The sequence below is a fragment of the Carettochelys insculpta genome, chromosome 18, assembly GCF_033958435.1.
Source record: "Carettochelys insculpta isolate YL-2023 chromosome 18, ASM3395843v1, whole genome shotgun sequence".
In the NCBI taxonomy this organism is placed as follows: Eukaryota; Metazoa; Chordata; order Testudines; family Carettochelyidae; genus Carettochelys; species Carettochelys insculpta.
Window position 1 is genome coordinate 297467 of NC_134154.1, and position 14273 is coordinate 311739.

Here is a 14273-nt window from a genome sequence, read left to right on the forward strand (position 1 = left end):
CCGGCAAATCATTGGCGAGCAGCTGAGCCCCTCCTTCTTGGTAGGCGGGGTGGTGCGGGCGCAGCCTGCGAGCGCGAGCCCCGAGCAGACAAAGCGGGGGTGGCTGTGGTCAAGCGGGGCGCGCTCGCCGAGGAGCAGGCGGAGGCCGCAGCGGGGAAGCGGGACTTCCGGCACGTGCTGCCGGGGGTGGCGGGCGGAGGCTGAGGGGTCGCACTTAACGGGGTGTTGGCCTCCGTCGGCGGCGAGGCGCGGGCTCGGCGCCTGCAGCGGCGTTGTCTTGAGGCCCTTGCCGCATGGCGGCTCCGCCTAGGGCAGGCGGCGCCTCCTGGTGCGGCCTGTGACGGGAGGTGGCTGTAGGGCAGGCACGGGGGCCTCGAAGCTCCCGCTGAGGCACGCTGCCGGAGAGGGCGGGGAGCGGGGCTGCGCTGCGGGGGCAGACGCAGGGGAGACGTGAAGCTCGGCGCCGCCTAGGCGGGTCCTGACAGCGGTCAGGGGGCCCGGGAGAGCGCGATCGGTGCTGCTTAGCGCCCTCCTGAGGCGAAAGGAGGCGTGAGGTGGGGCAGGGGCTGAGCCTGCCATGGCTTTTACCAACTACAGTAGCCTGAACCGCGCCCAGCTGACCTTCGAGTACCTGCACACCAACTCGTGAGTGTGGCAGCCAGCTGCCAGTCTCGAGGAGTCCCACAAAGCCTGGAACTGGAGGTTTCTTTTCATCTGCTCTTCCTACGTGGCCACCCAGCCACAGCTGGTCAAGGGTAGCCTCCAACTTTAGTCAAGGAGTCCATACTAAACTGCTTTGCTAATCCAGAAAGGGTCCTCAGAGTCTTCCTCTCTTCACCCATTTCCACCTTGTGTTTTGAAGAGAGGCTTCAGCTGAATGAGCTTATTTTGTATTTTTGCATCAAGTCAGATGAGCCTATTTACATCAAAACTACACACAACTTCCGGAATCAAATATTTATGCTGCTTCCAACTATTCTTGATCAAGAAACCCAGCATTAACAGAAAGGAAGAAGATTTTTGAGGCATTTTAAGGAAGGGAAACCACAGTTTAAAACAATTTGTGAGAAGAATGGTTTTTGTGTGTGATTCCTCTTCATTTGTTTTTCTCCCAAAATAACTTGGCTACTGAGGAAACTAGTATTTTTGTTTTCCCTGAAAGTTTAGCTCTCAGGGTAAGGGAAGACATGGAATTATTTTTCCCCGTGCATAGTGCCTTTTACTCAATGATCATGAAATATTTACTAAGTATCAGAACACCTCTAAAAGACAGGTACGCGTTGTGAAGATGGGTAAAAGAAGACAGAGGTGGCATGACATGTCTACAGTCATACTCCAGTAGCAAAACTGGGAGTAGAAAGCAAGAGTTAGCACCGAAACAGCTGCTTTAGATACTAGATCACTCTGTCACTGGAATATTTATTCACAAAGGAACTCGTGTGCTGCTTATGTGTGTATTTTTGTTCTAGAAAAATATAGGAACTTTCGTATAATATCAGGCATTTAGGAATAGCTGTTGGAAAGGACAGTAAATGGACTGATTGGAAAAAAGTGGACTTTAGAGAATTTGTTTTTCTGTAGAGGGATTTGTTGTAGATGAGGAATCATTCTTGCCTTTTGGTAACGATGGTTTCCTTTTTAATGTTTGTTTTGGCTTATATAAGTTTTGTTGTATTTTTAAGTACGTTCCCTTTCTGCTTCAAATTGGCTCTCAAGGATTGTTGTGTTTTTAGTACAATATATTGGAAGTTCCCAAGAAGATAATGTTGTAGAGCTGAATTTCTTCTCGTCTAAGGCTACATCTACACTGAAACAAAACTTTGAAATGGCCATGCAAATGGCCATTTCAAAGGTTACTAATGAGGCACTGAAATGCATATTCAGCACTTTGTTAGCATTGGTGACTGCGGTTCTTCGAAATTGCCACGTTTCGCTGCCATACGCATCGTCCAGACAGGGTTCATTTTTGAAAGAACCTGGCCAACTTTGAAATCGCCTTATTTCTAAGGGGTTTTAGAAATTGGTCAGGTCCTTTCGAAAAGGAACCTTGTGTGGATGAGCTGCGTGGCAGCGAAACGTGGCAATTTTGAAGAGCCGTGGTCGGCATGCTAATGAGGCACTGAATATGCATTTCAGCACCTCATTAGTAATCTTCAAAATGGCCATTTGCATGGCCATTTCAAAGTTTTGTTTCAGTGTAGACGTAGCCATAGATGAGAAGAAATTCAAAATAGCTGAATTTTGTTCAGCTCTATAACATTATCTTGTGGACTTCCAATATATTGTACTAAAACAACAATTTACACAGCCATTTTGAAGCTTTGTTTCAGTGTAGATACGGTCTAAGTGTCTAGAACACGCTCAGTGTTACTTTTGGAGTTGAAATGATATTTCTGTTTTTGGAAAATTAAAATTTGGTTTGCTGATACCTGTCAGAAACCTGCAGACTGCAAGTAATCAGTTAATGCAGTGTAGGAGAGAGTGAATTCTTTCTCAAAGTGTGAGATTTCATTATTGTTATGGTAATATGTTTGAGCATAACGTTGCAAACCTAGTGATGGATTCTTTGCATTCTTGTCAGTTGTCTGTTTAAGGAACCCTACCGTTTTGTCTTGTGGCTGCTTTGTACGCGGGGGAGAGGTAGAATGGGCTATGACTGCTTGTGCTAATAGGAAAATATAGTGCAGATTTATGTTTTTGTGGTTTATCTTCTCTAGTACTTTTTTTTCAGCTCCAAATACTAAGGAAACACCAGTGGTGCATTATGGTATCATTTGGCATTGTGACATATTTTAGACTTGCACTGAGAGAGCCAGAGCACAGAATCCTCACTGAGTTTTATGTTCTAAATTGTGATGTCTTTTTATTAAGAGTTATGGAAGATAGATAGACTGTTTGGTAAAGTCTTGAGTAGTTGTTATACTTGCTGTTGGCAAATCCACCTGTTGATGGAAAAATGCTCTTATTGCCCTTGATAGTAATGACACAATATCATCAGAGGGACAAACAGTGCTTTGGTTGAAATCACTGCTTTGTCCACTAAGTAGATTGAATACTTAAATGTTATGTTAGGTGGTCTGGTTAGTATGTGGGGGTTTAGACCTGTGAGTGCAGCTCCTAGAGCTTTCATTGATTGGCCAAGTGACCATGATGTCAAGTTGCTATACTTCTGTGTCTCAGGTTTTACCAATTAGGAAGTGAATAAAATATCCAGATCTATGGCAAATTGTATTTAAATAGTGCTCTGAAGTCCCAAGGTTTTGCATTGCTCTGGTGTGGCAGTTTGGCCAGTTGCCTCTACATTTCAGCTACAAAATGGAGACTTCTAATACATGTGAGATTGGGTACATCTGTTCTTACTGGGGGGAACGTTGACGTGCTGACGGTTGATCTTCCAGAGTTTGATTTAGTGTGTCTAATGGGGCTGCGTTAAATCACACTGTCAGGGCACCACCATTGACTAGGGAGTTAACGGGAGACATTCTCTGTTGACCTCCTCCTATGGGGACAGACAAAAATCGATGTTTAGATTCGTCATCTCCAGCTACATAATTCTCGTAGCTGGTATTGCATATCTAAAATAGATTTTTTTTATCTGCAAGTGTAGACATGGCTGACTACAGCAATCATTAGCGATGCATATTTGTTTTTACAGTAATTTTCTGCTGCTATGACAGTTTCAGTTTTTAATGTGAATAGATTTTGCAGTACATAATTGCATCATAAAAATTTTCAGCAGGGAAGATTGAGGTTTTGCAAATAGGTGAGGCACAATTATGGCTTTCGACAGCCAACAAAACGTGACAAGCATTTTGAGATTGTGGGATAAGTACTTTTAGTTGGATGTATCTCCAAAAAAGATAAATAGTAAAATAGTGACATTTTAATTTTGAAATAGATTAAAATTTAACTCTTTGAGATGAATGGGGCATTCATCTCTCAAAACCATGGTCTCAGGCTCTTTCAGACTGAGTAAGACACTCATGTTTTTGTGGTTGTTTTTGCAACTGTGAGAGCTAGCAGCTTTGAAAATGATGGCTGAGACTTTGAAGCACAGTTCTGTGTCTGTGGAGATGCGAAATACATAGTTCCTGATTTATAGCTATTTACCTCTTAGGTGTTGTCTTCTTGGAAAATGACCCATAGTTGTGTTTTTGTTTTGTTTTTTTAAAAAAAAAAAAAAAAAAAAAGCTTTCATGAAGTAGTATGTTTTAATTAGTACATTGCAAACCACTACATAGCACTCTGAGTAAATTAATGTTTTAAGTGTTAGCTGATCTCCCTTTGCCTGACCCTAAAGGTCAACCTTAGGGATCATGACTGACAGGCTAACATGTTTTTAAACATAACCTGGTTTGTTTGGTAGCTTTCTAATACAAGCACTTAAATGGACCTGATTTTAATCACCACTTATTTCCCACTAGTTACAATTCCTAATACAACTCTGAGATTTTTAATGACCTTTGAGATACTTTCATGAAAAGCTCAATGTAAGGCAAAAAACAATGATCATAATTAACGATTATGGTTCTCTAATGCAACAGATACTTCAGGACCCTAATTGGGTGTGTTCCTTTAAAAGAAAAGATAAAATTCTGTTAGCTAATAGAAGATTTTGATAAATCTGCTACAAAATTGTATTTTAAAATGCTTGAAAACCTGTAAAATAAGATGAACACACAAATGCACATTCATCCCGCTAACTTGTTTCAATATACATCTTGCATAGTTGGCTGAAGCAGTTTGTTAAAATTTGTATTGTATCACTAAATTTGTCTTTGGAAATAAATTGTCTAATGTATGCCCATAGTTGAGTTAATATTTTTGGCTAAGTTAAAATGGAAGCTGGCCCTTTAACTAGAACTGGTGTGTTAGTGCTAGAATGGCAGGCATACTTAAGTGGAGCAAAAGTTTTGTATTTTTCCTCCAAAATAGTTTTGAGAAATCTTTATAATACGTAAAAAAGCTGCATTTTATTACTATTTTCTGCCTATAAGTGAGGGGTACAGTGAACCAATGGGTGAAGTCTTTGTTGCAGTAGTAGCAAGAGAAGACAGCTCTGCTAACTGGATGCCAAACTCCCAAAGTAGATTAAGGTGCATTGTTGGAACTTCCTTTTACACAGAAGTTGATTTGTAATCAGTCTATGGTATTGAGAAGGTACCAATCGCTCTTGCATATCTGTAGGATTAGGAACTAGATTGGTTGGTTGTTGGCTAAGATAGGGTGGTGTTCCAAGTTCCATTCACAAAATAATCCTTGTTCTCTTCAGATATTGCTTTTAGTAGGCTCTGCAGGTTTTCAGAATTTGATCATATATGCTTTCTGGGTTATTTGAATTTTACTTCCGTTCATTATTGTCTGATTACATCACACTCCTGGCATTGAGTTCCTCAGGGCTTTAATCTCTCTCAATTGTGCTCAGATGCCCTCCTGAACTTGGTTCATTTTTAGTGGGAAATGTGGAATTAGCACTTTCCAAGGCCACCCATTTGGGCTGTCAAGATGAACTGTCCATCAGAGTAGATTTTTATATTTCTTCATCACATACTTCCTCTACTTACATCGTTTGAGTAAGCTGTGAAATAGAAACATCTGAATAAATCCATGAATGGGATAGTTCACATCTGTCAGATATTTCAGGCTCTTTGCTAACTTGGGCAGATGTCACTGTGTCAGTTAGTTTTGGTTCATGTTTTCCAATGCATACGGTGAAGCTGAAATAGCTCGTAGTCATTTTTCTGGACAACAAGAAAGCACCTTGGGAGAGAAGCATTAGTGTTGAGCCTTGCAAAGGAGAGATGCAAATTAAGTACATGGTCGGCCTCTCTAATCTGGCACCCTTGGGATCTGGCTGGTGTCAGACAAGATAATTTGACAAACTGTGGGAGGTCATTATTGTGTAGCAACTCTATCAACACTTCCACTGCATACTGGGCTCTTAGGAGACACTTTGGGTAAATTACAGCTAAATAACAGCACAGAACACTGAGAGCCAGAAATGGTGGCTGGAAACAAACTTAATGGGGCTGCAGGAAACTTGGGCACACCCATGATAAGTGGTCGTCCAGCTAGTTAAAATCGTGCCAGATCATGGATGTTGCCGAACGAGAGAGGTCCAGATTAGAGAGGCTCAACCTGTACCTGTAGGGTAGCTTCCACATAGAGGAAGTAGGCATGTTGTTGCTGTGAATGAAGAGATTTGATGATAATGCAGATCAGTCTCTTCGCTTGTTTTTAAAGTTAATGTGAGATTTTTATGGGAATCTTCCAAGTAATTTTGAGAAGATGCCTGTTTGTAGAGTAATAGTATACTTTTAAAATACATACTCCAAAGAAAGTTACATGTTTATCTGCCCTAGCTACTGATAAGTTTAATTTTTGGATTTAATTTCATTTAGGCTATGTCTACACTAAGCAAAATAAGTTGACTGCAATTCTAGCTATGGTAGTTGGATACCTATAATCAATCTGTGCTCTGCTTACTTGGGCCTTTCTACTGAACAAGGTTGACAGGAGAGTTTCCCCTGTTGACAACCTCCCTTCTTCCTTGCATCTTGTGAGGCGTACAGGGTTGAGTGTGACCCCGTAGAGGTCAATTTTGCATGTCCCTACCATACGCATGAAATGGAAAACTGGAAGGTCAATCTTCCAGGCTCGTGTAGACATAGCCTGAGTTTTAGCAAGATTTCCTCTCTGCATCAGCTTGTGGTCCACTTTTACCCCTAGATCCTCTTCTGCTGTAATCATTCCTAGACAGTCTCTCACCATTCTGTATGTGTGAAACTGATAGTTCCTTCCCATGTGGAGCACTTTGCATTTGTCCTTATTAAACTTCATCCTGTTTACTTCAGACCATTTCTCCAATTTATCCAGATCACTTTGAATTATGACCCTATCCTCCAAAGCAGTTGCATACCCTCCCAGCTTGGTATCATCTGCAAACATAATAAGTGTACTTTCTATGCCAATATCTAAATTGTTGACAAAGATATTGAACAGAACTGGTCCTAAAACAGACCCCTGCAGAACTCCACTTGTTATACTTTTCCAGCAGGATTAAGAACCACTCTCTGAGTATGGTTATCCAGCCAGTTATGCACCCACCGTGTACTAGCCTCATCTAAATTTTATTTGCCTAGTTTTTTAATAATATCATAATCATTAGATTATGGGGTGATGTGTCTTTTCAGGCTTTTCATTCCCTTTGACCTTTTTGTTTCTAAATTCATGTGTACATTTTTAATAATGCAGCATTAAGCACGTTTTTGGTATTAAATCCACTGCATTTTAATTTGAAGTATTTTGGGTTGTAATGCGTAAGGTCCAGAAGCATAATGTATATTAATTTTGATTAATCTATGTGCTTGTGGCTATGTGCTATATGAAATATTTTCCAGATACATTTTCAGTGGACTTTGTGGGTTTTTGAAATTGCCTTAAACTGACAGGAGCACTAGAGATCTGTGTGAGGTAATTTCTGCAATTTTGGTGAATTTAGCATTTCAGTGGGTACGCCCTGTGTTCAGTGCAAATTAAATTTTCATTCTATAAAAGTAAAAAGTTTCTAGCTCTTCTGATTATGAAGAGAACTTTCCAAATATAAATGGATACAGGGTTCCTTAGCCGGCAGGCAAACTGAAACCATGTCATAAGCTGTGTCAACACTACAAGATAAATTCAAATTTAATTGCCCACAGACCACCTTGAAATTCAACCCATCATTTTTCTGGGTCAAGTTTCTGCATTTCCATTGCCTATGCAAGTATGACAGCATGAGCAGTGCATTGTGGGTACCAATCCCACAGTGCCTTAGCCCTGTTTGCTTGTGGGTGTTAGAATTCCACAGTTCAGAGCACTGTCCCACAATTAAGAGCACCCAATAACAGAATTCAGACCTCCCCCAAACACGCCTGGGTTCTGACTGCTGTGTATCATCTGCAGACATTGGCTTAGCGGAGGGTAGCTGTGCAATCAGCCCTGTCCACCACTGCCTGGTTCCATCAGCCATGCATCCAGACCTTTTGTATGTGCAGGCCTGGGTGCTGCAGAATTCGAATTCTAATTAAATCAAAAATTTGCAGGCTTTATGTGACCTTCTTCCTGGCACCTGGATGGAAAGCAGCAAAGAAGGAAGCGACCATACATGGAGGATCACTGCGTAGCTTTGTGGGAAATATACAGGACACTTCTGCAGGCTAATAAATTTGAATTAAAGACATGTCGCTTCCACACTATCCTTTATTTGAAATTTTAAATTTGAAATTGATGCTATACCCACCTGGTAAGACATTTTATTATCAGTATTACGGCTCACTAATTTGAGCTAATGGTATTCACAGTGAAGACAGTGATGTTTTAATGCCAAGCTAACTCCTTTAAATTTGATTTTTATCATGTTGTGTAGACTCAGCGTAAGAGACATGAAGGGCTCCATTTGTAAATGCAGTGATTCCTGAAAGTTAATACCAGCTTCTTCGCTGCTAATTGCTTTACCAGAAATACCATTCTTTTGCATCTGTAGGTGCAGCCAACTCTTTCATATCTGGCATTCTATCATCTGGAGCTTTCAAATAATCGACAATTTAACCATAAGTAAATTTTAGTTGTGTTTTCCATAAGTGCAGTACAGTGAAAGTAAATACAAATAAATACAGCAATTACAGTGTACAATACTGTTGTTGAGTAAAGTACTCTGTACATTTTTTTGTTTGTTTCTTAATATCTAATCTTGTTTTTCTTTAGTGTTACGTATTGCTAGGTATACCTCTTTATTGTCTTGAATATTTGGCAGCCTCTCAGTGTCAGGGTTGCCAGACGTGAAAGAGTTTACTGAACTTATATTCTAATCAAAGTTTAGGTGACTGGTTAGTTTTAATGATTTTTGTAGTGGCTATGAAAGCTTAATCATAGTTGTTTATATGTCTGCAAGACTTATTTGGACAAAACACCTTTATGATTTTGTCAGTGTTCCTGTGATATTGAAAGTCAGAGTTGGTAAACATGAATTTCTAGCTCAGTCTGTGGCCCAGTGTGCATTGGTCATTTAATTAAAGCTGATGAGGAACACTGTTCCACCAGTCTCTGCATTTCCTATAGCTTAGTTGAAGTTATCATGGTATGTAGGTAGTCTGTGTTTGAAAAGCGATAAGCGTTTTGAAGATGCATCACCGTGTGAGATGTACAGTGAAGATTTTACATCTATTGGTGTTTGACCAAAAATCCATTTCTTTAGTGCCTTAAAGAGACAAAAAAAGATTTCATGGGAAAAGACTGTAGTAGAATAATATGTGAAATGTTACAATTTTGGACTGGGCATATTTTATGAATGACAACAGTTAAGAACTGCTGCTTCCCGTGTTGTGTCACCTCTCAGAAAGCAATGCTGGAGTGTCGTATCCAGGGCGCAGGCCTGGACAAGTAAGTTTTTGAAGAACCAGCTGATGCCCCGCAGCAGGTTCCCCCTCTCAACGCCACTGATGTAATCCAAGGGAAAGGCAAAAGCCAGTACAGCTTGGCACCAGTGTCGTCGCAGGAGCTGCCAGAGTGAGATTGAGCACAACCTCAAACTGCCTTAGGGGCTCCATCTCTGGATTTTTCCTCGGGGTTTACTCCCAAAGCCTTTCCTATGACTAGGTATCGCTGCAAGGCAGTGGAGGTTTTAAATCAGAGTTTCCTTCTCCTAGGTGGGCGTCCTTCCCAGGCTGAGGAGCCCCATCTGCCTGAAGCAGCTGGTTTTAAGGCGCCAGTCACCTGCCTTTGCCCCTTCTCCTGTCAGTGCAGTTTCGCTGGGCTTAGAAACTAAGCCACACGTGAAGGCCAGGAGCTGGCCATTGGTTGTCAGAGGCTATTGGAGATGCACGCTATGGGAGCATTTTATAGATAGTGGGAGCTTATCCCTGCTACCACCCCTGGCTATGACAACCCTTGAAACTCAACAGTTAAGAACTTCGTATTCAAATAGTCTCATCTTAAGGATTGTAATGAACTGGGATTCATTCAGATAATTTTTTTACTTTGAATTCCTCAGATCGTGTGGTTGAATATACCATGCTGACTCACAACTGTTTTTCTGGATTAGCAACAGCTGCAGCCATTGATTTCTCTGGAAAACATTGTGTAATTTGTGCAACAGCAGTAAGCATATGAATGCATACCAACTTTATATTAATCAGAAATTTAATTCTTGGACTGTGAAGAGAGAAGCTTTTAACAAAAAGAAACCTCCAATCCTGTGCAGTTTTATTATTGTCATGACCTGCTTTATTAGTTAATATAATTTGATCAGTTGTAGTTTGAAAATAGCAGTTATAGTAGGTAATCAAGAATTCACGTGTGTTGATTACTTCTTGATAGAAGAGTGCCAGTCAGTGATTTGCTCTTTTGATAGCTTATAACAGAGGGAGCTAATACTATAATTTTCCCATTAGCTAATTCTCTTAACATCCTTGCATAAATATAGTTTAGTTATTGTCAGTTCAAATTTTTTTCTTGACTCCAGTAGCTGCTTTATTGGTCTCCTGTTTTGTACAAAAGTAAATAGTGCCCCATTAATTTCCAGTTTTGTTACATTGACTGGCGGAGAAGTATGTTACAAATTAGAGAGTTAGTTGGAGATGAGATGCATTCTCTTTCAGTATTGCAGTAACCTTACTCTCAGTGTTTGATATTGCAGAACCACTCATGAGTTCTTGTTTGGTGCCCTTGCTGAGCTTGTAGATAATGCCAGGTATGTACTTGAGATTGCATTTGTATTGGGAGCTAATTAAGTGCTGTGGTTTAACCAGCTCACTTATTTAGGGGAAGCAACTGAGGGAGCTTCATTTCCAGTGTCTTAAAAGAGGAGAACATAATGGAGAAGCTAATATTACAGCTGACTAGCGATGGTGGTACCTGTAGCCTATAAAAGTTGAACTTCTAGTTTAGCATTTTGGTTCAGCAACTTCGGTGGTCAGGCATGATTTTAATTAGATAGACGTCCATTTGTCATGGGTGTAGCCAAGTTTCCCATGGTCCCATTATGTTTGTTTAAAGCCACTCATCTTGGCTCTCAGACTTACACGCTGTTATTAGCTCTGATTTACTCCTAAATGCCTTCTAAGAGCCCTGGGAGGTAGCCATGTTAGTCTGTAGTGTCACAAAAAACAAACAGTGCTGGTCTTTAAGGTGTTATAGGAATTTATTTATTAGGTAATGAACTTAGATGAGTAAGACCCACTTCTTCAGAGAGCCCAGTAAGCAATGGAAGTGTTGGTAATGCTGCTAGACAATATTGATCTCCCATGGTTCAGCAAATTGTCTGGTTTGGCACTGATCAAGTCCTAAGGGTGCCAGACTAGAGAGGTTCAACCTATATAAGATAGAAGCCCTACCCAAGAGGAGGATAGGGTAAAGTCTTAATAAATGGATTGTGTAAGCAGTTAGAAAATGACGTATTTTGAGAGACCAAGAAGGAGGATTAATGTTCTATCCCTTTTTTCTAGACTTTTATTGTAGTTTTTCATTTTTGAGCTTTGCAAAAGTGAATTTTAAGAGGGATTGAAGAATAATGAGGGCATATGCTGCAGCACGATAGAGAATATGGTTCTAGACATGAAGGGGAGCATAGACTATCAGAGTGTGAGGAAAAGAAAGGTGGAATGAATTGGCAGAGAGAAGGTAGAGGCAAGAGTAGGCAAAAGTGAGAGCTGATACTGATTCATAGAGTCTACAGTTTGAAAAGACCATTGTGTGATCATATAGTCGGATCTCCAGGCACTGTCCATAGAACTTCCCCAAAATAATTCCTGGAGCTGATTTTAATAGGAAAACACCCATCTTAATTTCAAAATGAGAAGCAGTGGAAAATCCACGACAGCCCATGGTAATTTTTTTCCAGTGATTAATTTGCTTGTACCATTAAAATTGTCTTGTTTCCGATTCCCATTTGTTTAGCTTCAACTTCCAGTCATTCAAATGTAATAATATCTTTCTCTGCTAAATTGGAATGCCCACTATTAAATATTTGTTCTACATGTAGGCACTTACAAACAGTAGTCAAGTCAACCCTTAACTTTAAGCTAAATAGATAGACTTGATGGTTTTAAGGCATATTTTTATTCTTTTAATGCTCGTCATGGCCGTCTTAACCTTCCTCAGTTTATCAGTATTCTTCTTGAATTGTGTGCATCAGAACTGGATGCCGAGTTCCAGCTGTGATTGTACCCATGCCAAATACAGAGATTTAAATAATCTTTCTGTTCCTACTTGAGATTCTGCTGTTTGTGCATTCCAGTATCGACTGCTGCTGGAACCCCATGTTCAGTTCTGTGCCCACAATTCAAGAAGCAAGTTCACTGATCCATGATAACAATTCCAACTGTTACTTTAGTTTAACTCAACTGCTCTTTTTGTGTATTCTGACTCAGTCGTGACAGTAACAAAATATTAGTCTTATTTCTCTTAGCCTTTCCAAGCCAGTAGAAATATGGGAGAGGGAGCTGGAGTATATTTTGGTTCTCGTATCGTCAACACAATTGTTAACCAATATCTGGGTTATTTACTGTTTTACTGGTGATAATGATAGCTAAGGAGAACTTGGGTTGACTTTGCAGGACTGGTTAGTTATTTTTAGGGGGGAAAAAAATCTCTGCTTGTTAGGTTAGCACATTGAGAGACAGCTGGAATGCAACCGTGCTCTTTTCCTTCTCAGTATAATTGCACTGCAGATTCACTAACTAATAAAGCAAGTGTAGGTGATTCTCTGTCTTAGATGCTTGTGGTCTAATGCTCTGAAGAAGTCTTGGTTGAAGAGAAAGTAAGTGATGTAAGTAAAATATTGAACCTGAAAAGCTTCAAGCTGCAGGCTTATTTTATCATGTCATACAAGAATATTTTATCTCCATGTACTTGTTTCTCTTATGAAATTGGAATAGCTGTTTGCATTGTAACTGTGTTTAATTGTGTATGCAAGCTCAGTGTCTTGTGTTAGTCTGGCCACAAACGAGAGTAGGCCAATAATGGAACAGTAAACAAGTCTCTTGCATTTTGTTAAGCGGTACTGACATTTCTCCTTAGAGAGACATGAAGGGTGAGGTAATGCTTTTCTGTTGGACAGATTTCTTTTGGTGAGGAACAAGAATTTGTGCTTACTCTTGAAGAGTCCTATGTAAGCTTAGCTCTGACCAACAGAAGTTGGTCCAATAAACAAGTATTACCTCACTTGTGTGGTCTAATATCTTAAAGCATTTCTCCTTCATCCATGTTGATTATGATTTTGTTCCTTTTGTAGAGATGCTGATGCCACGAGAATAGATATTTATACAGGTAAGTCAGACTCTTGTCTTTTCCTTAAATGCCAGCAGTGCCTAGTCACCAGGGGACCCGTAAAGTACACCTAGCTAATTATGGACTTACATTTAATAAAATGGTACTAGACACACATTCCTTAAGATCATGTCTCATTAGTAATGCCTTCAAATCTTTTTTTTATTTGTAATTTCAAAATATCAAAAGGAGAGTGAACAAGGGGAGCCCTGCATTGTATTTAGGCTGATCTTGAATTGAATCTGCTAGAATCCTCTACCAGATTAAAGGAATCTTAGAGTTTAAAGCCAGAAGGGGCCGCTAGATCATCTAGTCTTACTTCATATAGCACAAGCCATCAACACCACCCAGCAGCAGCAGCAAATTAACCCAATACAGGAGACCGGACTTATGTGATACAGGCAAAGAATAGGCGGCATGAAGAAGCTTGAGCGCCAGAGTCCTTTGCACTGGCAGGGAAATGATTCCTTGAGATAAAACCCAGATAATCTGTCAATTAACCTGCAACCCTATTCTGCAAAGCAAAGTATGACTTCCAGGATCACTTCCAGTTTTGACCTATTTGAGTGAAATCATTTTGTTAATACTTCTCTCGTTATAGAACGACGAGAGGACCTACGAGGTGGATTCATGCTATGTTTTTTGGATGATGGCGCAGGAATGGATTCAAGTGAGTGACAGATGTATTGGCAGAATTGTGCAGTGAAAAAACAACTTTAATCCTTGCAAGTATTCTGCCAATGTCATATCCGTACAGTTGTCATAGGCTCTGTGGGTGATGCATGATAAAAAGCTTGGTTAGATATTTAGAACAGCAGTGCCACAAGGCAGAAATTGAATCTGATTGTCACAAGGAGTCCATGCAAATCCATGTCGCATCTGCAAGGGAGACTTAAGAGCTGCTTTTTTTTCTTTGCAAAGAAATCGGTGAAACTGAACACAAAAATAAGACTTCTTTTGGTCTGTCT

At 40.3% G+C, this 14273-nt stretch overlaps 1 protein-coding gene across 5 annotated transcripts in view; it reads left to right on the plus strand.

Moving 5' to 3' along the window:
• Nucleotides 1-90: 90 nt before the first annotated feature.
• The window catches only part of MORC2 (MORC family CW-type zinc finger 2), a 91194-nt gene continuing 77011 nt past the window's right edge, over nucleotides 91-14273 (plus strand). For 2 of the 5 annotated variants that reach the window (XM_075013138.1, XM_075013139.1), the window contains exons 1-4: nucleotides 97-645; nucleotides 10676-10729; nucleotides 13271-13305; nucleotides 13907-13975. In XM_075013138.1, coding sequence (XP_074869239.1) covers nucleotides 578-645; nucleotides 10676-10729; nucleotides 13271-13305; nucleotides 13907-13975 — 226 coding nt within the window. In that variant the 5' untranslated portion in view covers nucleotides 97-577. Of the gene's footprint in view, nucleotides 646-10675; nucleotides 10730-12627; nucleotides 12806-13270; nucleotides 13306-13906; nucleotides 13976-14273 lie in introns of those variants that run through there. The other 3 variants (XM_075013144.1, XM_075013140.1, XM_075013141.1) reach the window with 3 other exon arrangements.